We start from the raw sequence: 13,475 nt of genomic DNA on the forward strand, positions 1-13,475 counted from the left end.
CCTGCCCTCCCTGGGGAAGGGGGCTTCCAAGGTTGAGGGTGCAGGGGGGCAAGGTGGGAGCCCTGGCTGGCAGGTGACAGGCGGTCTGTCCTGTGCAAACCTCAGAGTCCCACCTCCTGGGTGACTCAGAGTGGGACTGACCATGAGGGAAGCAGGAGGGAAGGGGGTAGCCTGTCCTCTCCGCGCCTGTGCCAGGGCCCTGGCATGTGTGGCACCTGTGGTTGCCATCAGGGAACACAGTACTCGGCCTTGTTGGTGCCTCAGCGGACAGGATTTCTGCACCTACCTTCCAGGCTCCTGGGCTGTGAGCTGCCCCCTCTCACTCTGCCCAAGGCTGCATGCTCCCCCAGAGGGGGCCATCTGTCCCTCTGACTTCTTCCCCCACCCAAAACGTGAAGTTCATGATATTCAAGACAACATCCCTTCCCTGCTCTGCAAAAGCTCATCTCACTGATTCCCATTTTTCTTCACGTCTGTCCTTGTAATTTCTTCCCATCTTCTTAGATATTTATTGCTTTTTTAGCAATTGGTGGTGTTGTTTCAAATCTAAGATTCTTGGTGGATTCCAGGGTGGCTGGTCTGTCAGCTGGAGGACCCGGATGCGGAGGGCATTTGGGCCCAGCCTTGCTGGTGGGGCCAGCCTCCCTGCCTCCTCCTCTGGAGGCCCTCGCTCTGCGTCTTCCTCTCAGATTAGCCTGTGACCCAGCAGCCGCTGCATTGGGGCTGACTCCTCCTGGAACGTTGGCTGAAGTCACTGTGACAGATGGAATCTGTGACTCAAAGAAGCTGAGAGCTTGAAAGCCACACTTCCCCTCGAGCTGAAAACTCTTGCAGGCACCCACCACATGTGCCAGGTACCCTGTCTGGAAGGTGTGGATTGGCAGGTGTGAAGTGAATCTTCTGGGGAGGGGGGCTGGAAGGGGCCTCGGGATGACCAGCCCAGGCCTCCTTGCGGGGAGGGGCTGCGGGGAGGCAGCTGGCTCCTCTGCGGCATTGCCCACTGCCCAGCGTCTCTGGAAGAGAAGATTCAGGGTCCCAAGCAGCCCTGATGCCCACTGCCTGACTGCAGGGAAGCAGGACCCACAGGGCCCAAGGCCATCCTCAAGGGCCCAACCCCATTTGGTTCTAGCCCCTCCCTGCCTACTGGGTGGCCTTCAGCCTCATAGTCACACAGTGGATGCTCCAGCCCTGGGCATTGAGTCCTCGTTTCAGGCAGGAGAAAGCGGGAAGAACCGCAGGAAAAAGGCAAAAAACCCACATATACCAGCTGAGTCTGTGCCTTTTAGACACTTCCCAGAAATTCCACTTAAATCTTACTGAGCAGATTTTGGTCACATGCCACCCCTGGCTGCAAGGTCAGCCCAGGGAGGAGAGCACGTTAACCGAACTCATTTCTACCCCAAACAGACTGTGGTTCTAGTAATAAAACAGATGGAGAGAATAGAGGCTGGCCCAGTGACCAGAGTGTCTGCCCAGTCCCTCTCCCTGGAACCACCCCTCTTCCCCTCCCCTTCCCACCTTTCCCCTTCCCACACCCTCCTCTTCCCCCTTCCTCTTTATCCCCTCCCCTTGGAGGAGTGTCCTGCGGCTGCTATAACAAGTGACCACAAACCGGATGGCCTTAGGCAACAGGAATCTATCCTCTGTCTGGAGGCCAGAAGCCCGAGACCAGCGTTGGCAGGTTGATTCCTCCTGGAGGCTCTGGGGCCGTATCTGTTCCAGGCGTCTCTCCAGCTTCTAGTGGCTCCTGGCAGTCCTTGGCATTCGTTGGCTCGTGCACACCTGCCTGCATCTCTGTCTCTGTCATCATGTGGCTTCTCCTCTCTGTGGGTCTCTCTGAGCCCCTCTAAATTACCAGGACACTTGTCACTTTTTAAAAGATTTTATTATTTATTTGAGAGAGAGAATGAGAGAGAGCACGAGCAGGGGGAGGAGGGCAGAGGCAGAGGGAGAAGTGATGTGGGACTCCACCCCAGGACTCTGGCATCATGACCTGAGCCGAAGGCTGACACTCACCCGCTGAGCCCCTCAGGTGGTCCGGGACACTTGTCATTGGATTTAGGACCCCCTCTAATCCCAGATGTTCTCATCTCAAAGTCCTTCCTGCAAAGACCCTATTTCCCATAAGGCCATGCTCGTAGGTTCCAGCTTTTGGGGCTACTATTCAAACCCCCACCCTCCCCATCCATCTAAACCAGGGGCACAACCTCTCAACCTCCAGGGGACCATGCAAAATCAGCTTAGGGCAGGCATCCAACCCCCCAGGCCTGCGTAGGAGGCAGGCCCTGTGCTGAAGCACACGCATGCAGTCGGGCGGCTGGATCCTTCCAAAGGAGCTGGGAGCTCTCGGAGGGGTGCCCTGAAACATGCTCTAAGCCCCAAGTCCCCCGGTCCCTCCATGCTGGCTGCTCTTCCCTGAGATGTCCAGGTGGTTTGTAGAAACCGTGGTCGCAGGCCACCCCTCGGCGGGTCCAGGGACGCTGCAGACCTACCCTGTCAGCCTCAAATGTGGCCGTTGTGTGCCTGCCCAGAGTTCCTCTGCCGCGGGTTGCACGGGGGCCTGCTGGCACCCGGGTTTGGAGAAGCCGGTAGGGGAGCTGTGAGGAGCCTCAGGGCCAGGCAGTGTGGTGCAGCGATCACACACACAGCTCCAAAAGGCAGCACCAGGCCTTGGCATCCCCGGGGGATACGGCACTGCCTGTGTGCACTCTGCCTGGGTCCCCTCCCTGTGCTAAGGCTGCCAGGACAAGTCATCGCATGTGGATGGGCTTAAAACAACCCAGATTTATCCTCTCACAGTTCTGGAGGTCCCTGGGCTAACAGCAAGGCATGGGCAGGACTGGGCTCTCTGGAGGCTCTCTGGAGGCTCCTTCCTGCCCCTTCCTGCCCCTTCCCGCCCCCAGGGAATGCAGGCGTCCCTCTGCGTCTGGGCTCTGCCTTCAGAACTCATGGTCCCCTCTACCATGTGCGTCAAGCCCCCCACAGCCTCTCTGCTTTAAGGGCATCTGACAGTGCGTAGAAGTCGCTCTTGGACGACCCAGGACACTATCTGCATCTCAGGGTCCTGACAGTGATCCCATCGGCAAAGCCCGGTTTACGGGGGCATCTTTGGGAAGCACCGTGTGGCCTCTGGAGCCCATCACACCCATGCTGAGATGCAGACCCTCTGTTAACTTAATGCTATTTTTCTTTTGAAAGCATGAAATGAGTTGCCGATACTCAGAGGTGAATCTGTCTCGCTGCCGTCTCTTCTAGAAGACAAGTCTAGAGGTCTACAAGATCTGGTATCTTAGGGGGGTTAGGTCTGGAGTGTGACAGCCCCCGCCTCTAGCCCCACAACAGAGGTGCCTCTGTCGTCCATAAATCAAGAGACGGTGTCTGGGCAATGGCACCAACACCCGAGTCCTCCCTGGCAGGCCGCCTCTACCGCTGGGCCCCCCATGATTCCCACGGGTGAGCAGGAGCTCTCAGGGTCTCAGACTCAGTCACCTCCTCACTGCGGTGGCATCCAAATTATCTCTCATAATTAGAAAGTGTGTTCCCTTGGGTTATTGAAAGGAGCTTCAAATGATTTATCCGTAGAAACGAATGGCTGTGGGCTTCAGGAAGCTTTTTGCAGAAGGATACGCTCCTCTCCAACACCCGCAGGCGTGTGTTCAGAGGAAAGCTGCTTCTCCTCCAGAAGTCAGGTCCCTGCCTCTGAAACCAAACCCACCTCACTAAGCAAGAGCTCCAGACCAGAGAATGTTCTAGAAGCCGTAGGTGCCCTGACCTTGACCCCTGGCTTTCTGTAGCTGGGGGCCCACTGCCTCTACCCAGACCTGGGGCCCTCTGGACTCCTGGCAGTGCCACCATGTGCCCAGCCTCCTCCGGGGGCTGCACTACTTGAGCCAGCCAGGCTCAGTCCGCCTGCACCAGGATGGAGCACAGCTAAGCAGGGGGGAGAGGCAGAGAAGGCCACCAAGCTGGCCCTCAAGCCCCTTGTTCTGGGAGCTCCCGGTACCAGAGGAGGGTGCTCTCTGCTGGTGATTTAACCCACATGGGCACATGCCCACTGCTGACCACCACTGTATCTGGCGGGATGAAATATCCGCTGGAACCCCATGTGGGGACACCGTGCTGCCCGGTGACAAGCTCACTGAGTGCGGGAGGGGCTGGCCCCTGGGAGAGCCAGAGCCAAAGGAGCCAGCAAATAAGAATAAACACACACAAGATCTGCTGAGGAAATATTTATATATCTATTCCGTAAGATATTACATGGTGCTTTAAAGATAATTATTAATTATAATTCAGTCTTATGTATAATAACATGGGAGATATTTCGAACAATAATTTCAAGTGGAAACTAAAAGCAAAACACAGACTTCTCCAGCTGGAGGACCAAGTGTGGGTGGGCACACCCTCCTGACCCCCTCCCAGGGCAACACCACGTCCAGGGTGATGCAGACCTGGGGGCTGTGGCACTGGAGGATGCAGACAGGTTCATGGGATGCCTGTTCCGCTGAAGAAGGTTCCAGAATGCTTGCTGGAATCTCAGTTTTTGAGAGACATGAGGCTCCCCTCTGGGATGTAAACAGGGGTTCTCCAGATGCCCCCAGCCAGTCTGGGTGCCGTGATGTGGCCAAACTCATTCTCCACGGCCAGCTGGCCTCTCCTGTGCCACGCTGGCTGTATTTGCAGCACCGCCCCCGTCTCCAGCCTGACTGAGGAGTCCAAGGGGTGGGGAGAGGCGGCCCCATGAACGGGGAGCCCCTCTACCTGCCGGAGGGGCAGTGCCCACGAGGTGCATCAGTCCATGAGCAAGTGTCCAAAAGAGCCTCCTGTGCTCACCTGAAGCATTGTCCCAGGGCTTCCCCTGTTGTGCCCAAGATCGCGAATCCGAGAAACCACCAAGGAGCGGACACCGATGCAAACACACAAGGGTTGATTTACAAGCTCGGGCTTGGGTCCAAGCGCACCCGACACAGCGGAGCAGGGACTTGGACCCGAGGTGGGTTTCGGCTTAGTTTTAAGGGCTGGTCTCGGGGACCTCCAGAAGGGCTGGAGCAATTCCTCAAGTTCTGTTCTCATTCTGATATGGGCCTTCCTGCCACTGGCCCGGGCTCTGTTCTCATGCTAATAGGGGCTTTCTAGGCCTTGAGCTGGAAGCTGTTTTCTTCCTGTAACTGAAGTAAGGTAAAGTTCAGCTCTTATTCCCAGGGGCCTGGGATGGCTGGACGTGTGCTAACGCTGGACTTAAAGTGGAGCGGCCTAATCTTCTCGGCCTCCACACCCCAAGAGCACTTGGACCTGCTACTGAGGTGCATGACGAACACGGAGCCTAGTGCTCATAAGCCAGGTGCTTCCAGTAAAACACCTTGCCCAGCCCCTGTCCATCCCCTTCCTACCTTTGCTGTAGTGCAGCGTAAAATGGTACTAATAGTAATAAGCAGTTGTAATTAATGTCCTTGATGTCAGAGTGTAAATTTTCTTTTTTTTTTCTTTTTTTAAAGATTTTATTTATTTATTCATGAGAGACAACAGAGAGAGAGGCAGAGACACAGGCAGAGGGAGAAGCAGGCTCCATGTAGGGAGCCCGACGTGGGACTTGATCCCGGATCTCCAGGATCATGCCCTGGGCTGAAGGCGGCGCCAAACCGCTGAGCCACCCAGGGATCCCCCAAAGTGTAAATTTTCTGAAAAAAATTTTTATTTATTTGACACAGGGAGAGAGCACAAGTGCATAAATGCACGAGCAGGGGGAGGGGCTGAGGGAGAAGCAGACTCCCCGCCGAGCAGGGAGCCTGATGAGGGACTCGATCCCAGGACCCCGGGATCATGACCTGAGCCAAAGGCAGCCGCTCAACTGACTGAGCCACCCAGGTGCCCCTCAAGATGTAATATTGGTGACCTTTACTGGTTCCCTCTAAAATTCTTTGGATGTGTCCGTAGGAGGCCATACAGCCTCACCCTCTGTGAGCCTCAGGGGTCCCTCTGAAACGAGGAGCAGAGCAGGCCCCACCGGCCACCGGCCAGTGCCGGTGTAATGACCTGTAATGACGTCAGCTGCCACAACCAGCCTGTGGTCCCCGGAAGTCCCGGGGTAGCAAGCAGGAGGTGTGGCTTCTGTTTAATCACCGGAGAAGTCTTCCGGACATTTCAAAGGTAGAGCCAATGCACGCAAACTTCCCATTGTTCTCAAAATCATTTCTCATTCAAGGGTGGAAGCAAGAGCCTGGCGCTCTGATTCTCGTGGAGGAGGAAGTGCAAAGTTTCAAACAGGAGAAGCCGCCTCTCCCTCACACTCTGGAGGCGGGGACCTTTGTGATGCGCACCCACCTGTGCAGCCTGCAGGGGGGTGAGCGCCTTCTCCGAGGGGCATCTCCCATCTGTGTGTCCAGTGGTCGGAATCTGCTGGCTGCGGGTCTGAGTGGCGTGTGGCAGTGGGCCTGCCTCCTGGCGTCTCAGGGCTGCCCTGACAAAGCTCATGCTTCAATGCCCAAACCACAGACGTTCGTTCTTTCACAGTCTGGAGGCCTGACACCCAGTGCGGCACGACCTCTTCCCTCTAGAGGCCGAGGCAAGGGGCGGTGTGGGGGGCTGCTTCTGGCCTCATCCAGCTTCCGGTGCCTCCATCCCTGCCTGTTCCCAGGCCTGTGGCCAAGTCTCTGGGCTGTCACATGGCCATCTTCTCTTGTGTGCATCTGTTTCTTCCTAAAAGGACCCCAATCATGGGGTTAGGACTCACCCCAATTCAGGATGTCTTTACGAAGTTACCTCTGCAGAGACCCCATTTCCAAATAAGGCCACCCCCCACAGGTCCCCAGGGCCAAGAGCAGAGCTAACCACGGTTCCATGCACAAGGCCACAGAGCCGGCCTATCTCCTGTTTGGTGGCCTGACTGATGGGATGAGCCCCTGAGGGCAGCAGCAGGAACAGAGACACCAACCCACACCTGCACCCTGGCACCAGGCCCCGCTGGAGAAGCCAGGACTTCAGGACATATGAGGGCAAGAAGCCAGTTCTGTGGGTGTCGGCGTCGACCCCAGGGGCCTTGGCATGGGTTCCATGGAGCTCAGGCCTTGGACGCCCAGGAACGGCCAGACCACCTTCAATCTTTCTAAGTTTCTTCTGGTTCCATTTGCCCTCATTACCCAGGGATCAAGCAATCCTGCCTCTTTAGAAGGAACTCTATGTGAGAGAACATGAACCAACAGTGGGAAGAGGGACGATGAGTCCTAGAAGCCCCCGAAATGACCCCACTAATGTGCACGACCCCGTAAAAACTAAATCAGGTCCATGGGTTTTTAATTGGTGGAGCTGTAATAGAGCTGATGGCTCTGACCACTCCCCCTGCCGTTCCCGCCAGGGCCAGCCTCTCAGGGCCGCTGCAGCCGCTCAGAGGTCAGGGAACACCAAGTGGGCAGGGTCAGAGGGCACAGGGCAAGGCCCAGAAGTGGCCAGCCCAGAACCTTACCTGGGACCAGAGGTGGGTTCCAAACAAAGGCCCTGCGGGGACGGGCAGCACAGGGCTGGCGCCCACAGAAAGCCCAGAGTCCCTGCTCCATGCCAAGGTGGGGTCCCCCAGGCAGCATCAGCACCCCTGGAAACTTCCTGGGGACGCCAGCATTCCATCTACCCAGTACCTGTGAACCTGATGTTCCATGTGGGCCCCTAAAGCCTGTTCCAACCAGGCCTCAGGATGCTGGCCCGAATTTGAGAACTGCCATCTGTGGGATGCTGTTCCTCTATGGAGCCCTGTCTCCAAGGCCCAGGTGTGGGGTCCCAGGGTGCAGCTGCTGAGCCCAGACGCTGCCCACGTTCCACGGTTGCTATCCTTCATTCAGGTCAGGGATTCTGCATTGGCCCATCTGCCTGCTTACTGGGTTTCTTTGTACCCAAATCAGCACTTGCTGGTCTTTGGGGTGGTTGAAGGGTGCAGGCGGTGCAGCAGGAAGTCGGAGACTGGCCTGGGGTGGACGAGGTGCGGCCGGGCCTCAGCATTCCCACCGTGAGCAAGTGTTCCGTTCCAGGTCTGTCCACACCTCTTTTTCACGTGGTTGTGCTTTTGTGGGTGATTTCGCTGTGTTGACCGCCCCGGGCCTGCAGTGGAAGGACTCAGGGTTGGGGCATGGGGAGAACCGCTGGTGCCACGAGAGTTTCCGTGGCTCCTCAGCTACATGCTGTGGGCTAACAAGTCAGCAGAATGTGTTCAGCGAGGCGGTGTTAACCAGGTTACATACTGGGCAGTTGGTGAAAATGTGGGACTGGGGCCTCACGGGAACCCAACCCCATGTGTTCCCTGATCCTACACTCAGGGCCTTTATAGCACGATTACCACCAAGGAGAATCTATGGAACGTCTCTAAGAGCTGATGAGGGGCCCTGTGACTCCATCTCCCAGAAACCCGCAGTCTGGGGTTAAGGCCTGGCCCCCAGGCACTCAGGACCAGCTGCAAGGCTCCATCGGGACCAGGTGTCAGCCCAGTCCTCAGCCTCCGGCTCCCAGGGTCCACCAACGCCAGTGGAGCCCTGGGAACACTTGGGTCTCCACAGCCGTATTTAGGGGGCTCCCTCCTGGCGAGGACATCTGTCTTTCACTTGCTGTAAAAGCACCCAAAACGAGGAAATACCCTTGGGCAAATTTCACGGATTTGGGGGAATGCTGGCGTCGTGCACTGTCCTGTGTCACAGGCTTCCTGCCATCCTTCCCCTTGGAATGGGCTGGCTCCTCCAAGCAAACGGCTCTTATCCGGGGCCCGGGGAAATGGGGACTGCTGGCTGTGGTCCTGTGTCTAAAGGCTGAGCTCCAGGAATATTGTTACGTATCATCCTTACCTCTTTACCCCGGAGGGTACAGCAGGTCAAGATCCAAGCCTAGAGGGATCCCTGGGTGGTGCAGCGGTTTGGCGCCTGCCTTTGGCCCAGGGCGCGATCCTGGAGACCCGGGATCGAATCCCATGTCGGGCTCCCCCCGGTGCATGGAGCCTGCTTCTCCCTCTGCCTGTGTCTCTGCCTGTCTCTCTCTCTCTGTGACTATCATAAATGAATAAAAAATTTAAAAAAATGGTTTAAAAAAAAAAGATCCAAGCCTAGAGCCAACCAAAGTGCATGTAATTTTGGGAAGTTAATAGTGTCTGGAAGAGCAGGTGAGGCTGCCTTGACATTCCATGGAGGGGTGTGAGTGCGGTCAGGCTGGGCCGCGGGGCTTCCGTGGCTCCCCAGTGGTCACCCCACAGCCAGCGACATGTCCAGGTGCAGGGGTTGGTGAAGGTGGACTTGCTGCTCATTTTCGAGCCAACCCCCAGACCAGCTGTGGGAAGCTGGGTTGCGACTGTAGGGCAAAATGGGCTGTTCTAAGTGACTTTGACAATGTAGAGGCAGTGACATAGCTATTTCTGTCCTTTGGGGGGCAGTTCAATATGTTATTTTTGAATTTTTTGTTGTAAGAACACCGTGCCACCTCCCTTCGTGACGGAATTTTAAGTGTTGCTAACTAGGCGCAACATTGTGCAGCAGACCTCTAGCCGATGCGTGTACGTTCCCACGGCTGTATGACAAAATAGAGCTCTAAATGGCACGCGTGCCTTCGAACAAAAGTCCCGGTAGAATCCCGACTTTTCCTTTAATCCGCTAGGGAGTGCACGGAGGCTGTTTAAAGTGACACTTCCAGAAATAGAGCCAGTGTCCCTCTGAGGTCACAAAGGTAACCTGGGAATAGACGCACACTGGGAAGAGCGGAGGGAGCGGGCGGGGCGGGCGGCCAGGGAAGCCTCAGGCCCCCGGGACTCGCCAGGGGAGCGCCCTCATCACAGAGCCAGAGGCAGACCCCGAAATGACAGTGGGTGCAGGGACACTGCGAACTGGCTCCAACCAGAGGGGGATGCCCTGGCAGAGCGGGGCTTGCACAGGACACGCCAACGCTTCCTTGTCAGAGGTTTCTGCAGGGTTTGGAATTTCTGACATGAGTGTGTCTCACTTTGACAAGCGAAAAATTGATGTGGAGCAGCCAGTGGGTCTCAGGGCCTGACCCCACACAGCCTGGGACCCTCCCTCTCCTGCTGCCCAGGAGTCTCCCCCCTTCCTGACCCACCCCCCTGCGGGGTCCCCCCACCAGGCCCTCAGCCCCCCGCCTCCCCCACTCTCAGGCCCCACCCCCTCCAGAACCCACCTGTCTGGTCCCAGGACAACCCCCTGCCCCCTGGGTCCTCCACCCCCAGGGCCCCAACCCCCTCTGGGCACACCCCCCCCCCACCCTGGGCAGCAGAGCCCCCTGGGGGGCCCCCCCCCCGGCCATCATTAGCAACCTTGCTGTCCCCTCAGGTTTGGGGACACATCTGCCTTTGAAAGACAGCTATTTACAGGTTTTTCAAAGTGGAAAATGCAGCATAGCACAGACATTTAAAAATAACATGATTAGATGTATTTTTGCTATATTAAAATAAGAAGCAGAAGTGATTTATGTATCATGTAGCTTTTCAATTTTACATACAATGCGTATCCTCTGATCTGACATAAACACCAACATAGGTCTGCCGGTTCAAGATGGAACCTTCCAGAAAGCTCTGAGGTCCAGGCACCCGGGGCTCCCCTCCCGCAGGGCTGTAAGCCGGGCAGCAGTGCAGGCAGTGGGAAGGTGCCTGCAGAACCTGGGGCAAGACACAGCTCTGCGAGGCTGGAGGGCCCAGGGGGCTTCTGGGGATGATGTCCTGGGGGGGGGGGGGACATGTGGGCGGGAGGGTGGCAGCTGCTGCAGGGTCATGGTTTGCACCCCTCAGTGCATGGCCTCCTGCTTTTATTCCGAAGGGGCGGGTGGCACAGAGAAGAGCCCTGCCTGCATGCCCTGTGCTGTGACTCTGATGGCAGGCACTTAGGCTGAGGCTTGCTCACCCACTACTACGGGCAGCCCTCCGGGTCCCCTCCTGGGCCCCATCCCGCCTTTCTGTGGCTTGACCTACAGTGCCCTGGGGTGCCCCGCCCAGAGCCAACATGCCCCAGGGTCACCTGTCTCCACCTGAGAGAGTCAGGGTACCGTCCCCACGGTGACCCTGCCCAGGTGCCCACTCCCTCTGTCCGAGCTGCATTCTTCTCTGTCACAAATGACTACTTGGAAGAATGTTCCAGAAGAAAAAGCCCCAGGCCCGGCCCTCCCTGGCAGCCCATGTGCCCACATCCCTGGTGGCCCCATTGCCCGCCCCCCAGAGGCCACCTCTCCTGCCTGGTCTCCAGGTGACCTACGTCCCTCTCTGCCCTTGGGCGCAGGACCCTGCAGCACCACTATGTCCACTGTGTGTGCCATGACATCAGAAATTCCCACAACATCAAGGGTCGGTGAGCACGTGGGCAACTATGTTGCATTTTTAAGATTAACTTACTGAAAACAAATTTTAATTAATAGACTTTCCTTGAATTCCCAGAGTTGGGCCTGAAAGAAAGTGGCTGCCCACAGAGGCGGGGGCAGGCTGGGTAGGCCTGCCTGACCGTCCTCCTTTCCCGTTTCCCCTCCAGGCCTCGCCAAGCCCATCGGCCTGGTGGAGGGACCAGGGGGCCTGGGCCAGGGCGGCATGGCGGCCACCCTGCGCGAGGACAGCCTGGAGACAGAGAGCAAGTACGAGGAATACGGGTACAATGCACAGCTCAGCGGTCGCATCTCCCTGGACAGGACCATCCCGGACTACAGGCCAAAAAAGTGAGTATGCGCCGGCCCCGAAGGCACCACCACGGCCCATGTGCTGTGGGCTCCTGGAGCATTGGCAGGTACACAGACAGGTGTCTGCCACACCTGAGACCACCCTGCCCTCTGGTGTCCATGCTTGTGGTGGGTCACGGGAATCCTGTCCACGCCGGCAAGAGCCGCTCCAGGAGACTGGGCTGTGCCTAGCCGCCACTCAACGTGAGGAGCCCAGGGAAGCACGCTGGGACCCTGGGGCTTGCCTCCTCCCACGCCCCCACGCCCCCATCTAAAGCTGTCTGCCTGGAAACAAACCCCCGCGCCTCCCATCCCCAATCTACCGCTGGCTGTGGCCTTGCCCTGTGGCCTCTTAGGACCGAGTCCTGCTCTGTGAGTACTGCATCCTGTTTGGAAGCTCATTAGGTACCTCGGTGGGGATGAAATCTGAACAAAATGCCATGTTAAGCGGACATGATTACTCGAATAAAGTCCCTCCTGCTGGCACCTGGGCCCTGGAAAGGAAAGGCAAGTTTGCTGGGCCAGGATCTGGCTGCACTCCTCCCAGTGGCTCCATCTGCACAAGCAGCAGGCAGCAAGGACCCTGCATCCTGCCACCACAGGTGCTTTCAGTGGTGGAGGGCAGTACTGGCTGGAAGCGGGGTGAGGGCACGGGGGAGGGCAGTCCTAGAGCAAACCACAAGGACAAGGCTATGTGGAGAGTAGAGTTGTTTTAGAGACTGTGGGGACTGGTCCTGGGAGCCCGAGCAGTGTGGGAGTGCAGCGGGGGAGAAGACAGCCTGAGCAGGTGCACCATGGGTGCAGGCACGGGGGTGCGGCACAAGTGCAGGTGATGGCACAGCTCCTCCAAGGATGCCCCTCCAGGCCGGGCAGTAGGACTCACTGCTGACTCCCTGTGCTGAGGGGTGGGGTGCCCTGGGTGGTCTCCTGGGTGAGCCCGCCGGCTGCCTTGGGGGTTCCCTTCACCTGGTGCTTTGGGAACAGACAGTGGGTGTGGCCTGTCTTCTGGGTACCACGGAGCTGCAGGTGAGAGGACACTGGTCTCCTATTCCTTCCAGAGCAATCCCCCTCTCTGCATGCAGACCTGGAGCGCACACTCTTGTGGCCTCAGCACATGCCACATGTGAGAACTCTGCTTTATTTTCGTGGGTACCATCAATTCAGCACAAATGATGCTGGCTTTCCTTTTGTCGTATGGAATAAAGATTCTTTTTTTTTTTGAGTGAGAAATACGGTTAGGTATGATACAGGCCAATTTGAAGAAACACGCTAAGTGAATAATGCAGGTGATGTGTGGATATGACAAAGTCACGGATGCAGGCTTGAGAGGCTCAGGTTTGGGATGTGCCCAGTTTGTGCGCTAAGGGTGCGTGTGTGTGTGTGTGTGCGTGTGTGTGAGCATGGGCGAGTGTGAACGCATGTGCATGTGTGTGCACGTGCATGAGTGTGCGTGGCAGTTTCCGAGCGCTCCCCGGTGTACCTGGCCTTTGGAGATGGACCTAAATGAGGTCCACTCGGCTGCTGGATCTGTGTGCCTTTCTTGGCTCTGGGCTTCTGGGCCCCGTGGTGCCTTGCAGAGACCCCCTAGACCTCCTCCAGGCTTAGTAACCCACTGAAGGGACTCACAGCGCTGGGCACACTGTGTTACTCCCAGTGTGGTTTGTTAAAGGACAGAATAACACCATGGAGGAGACAGCATAAGGCAGGGTTGAGGGGGCAAGAGGGAGAGTAGGTGGGAATTTCCAGCTGCCCCTGGACCAGCCAGACGTGCTTTGTTAACCCCTTCCTGTGCACAGAGGTGCCCACCT

At 57.3% G+C, this 13,475-nt stretch overlaps 1 protein-coding gene across 1 annotated transcript in view; it reads left to right on the forward strand.

The window, feature by feature from the left end:
• The window catches only part of GALNT9 (polypeptide N-acetylgalactosaminyltransferase 9), a 76,168-nt gene that overhangs the window by 15,156 nt on the left and 47,537 nt on the right, over nt 1–13,475 (forward strand). Inside the window, exon 2 of the mRNA XM_025988237.2 lies at nt 11,487–11,667. Coding sequence (XP_025844022.1) covers nt 11,487–11,667 — 181 coding nt within the window. The remainder of the gene's footprint in view (nt 1–11,486; nt 11,668–13,475) is intronic.

The sequence above is a fragment of the Vulpes vulpes genome, chromosome 10, assembly GCF_048418805.1.
Source record: "Vulpes vulpes isolate BD-2025 chromosome 10, VulVul3, whole genome shotgun sequence".
In the NCBI taxonomy this organism is placed as follows: Eukaryota; Metazoa; Chordata; class Mammalia; order Carnivora; family Canidae; genus Vulpes; species Vulpes vulpes.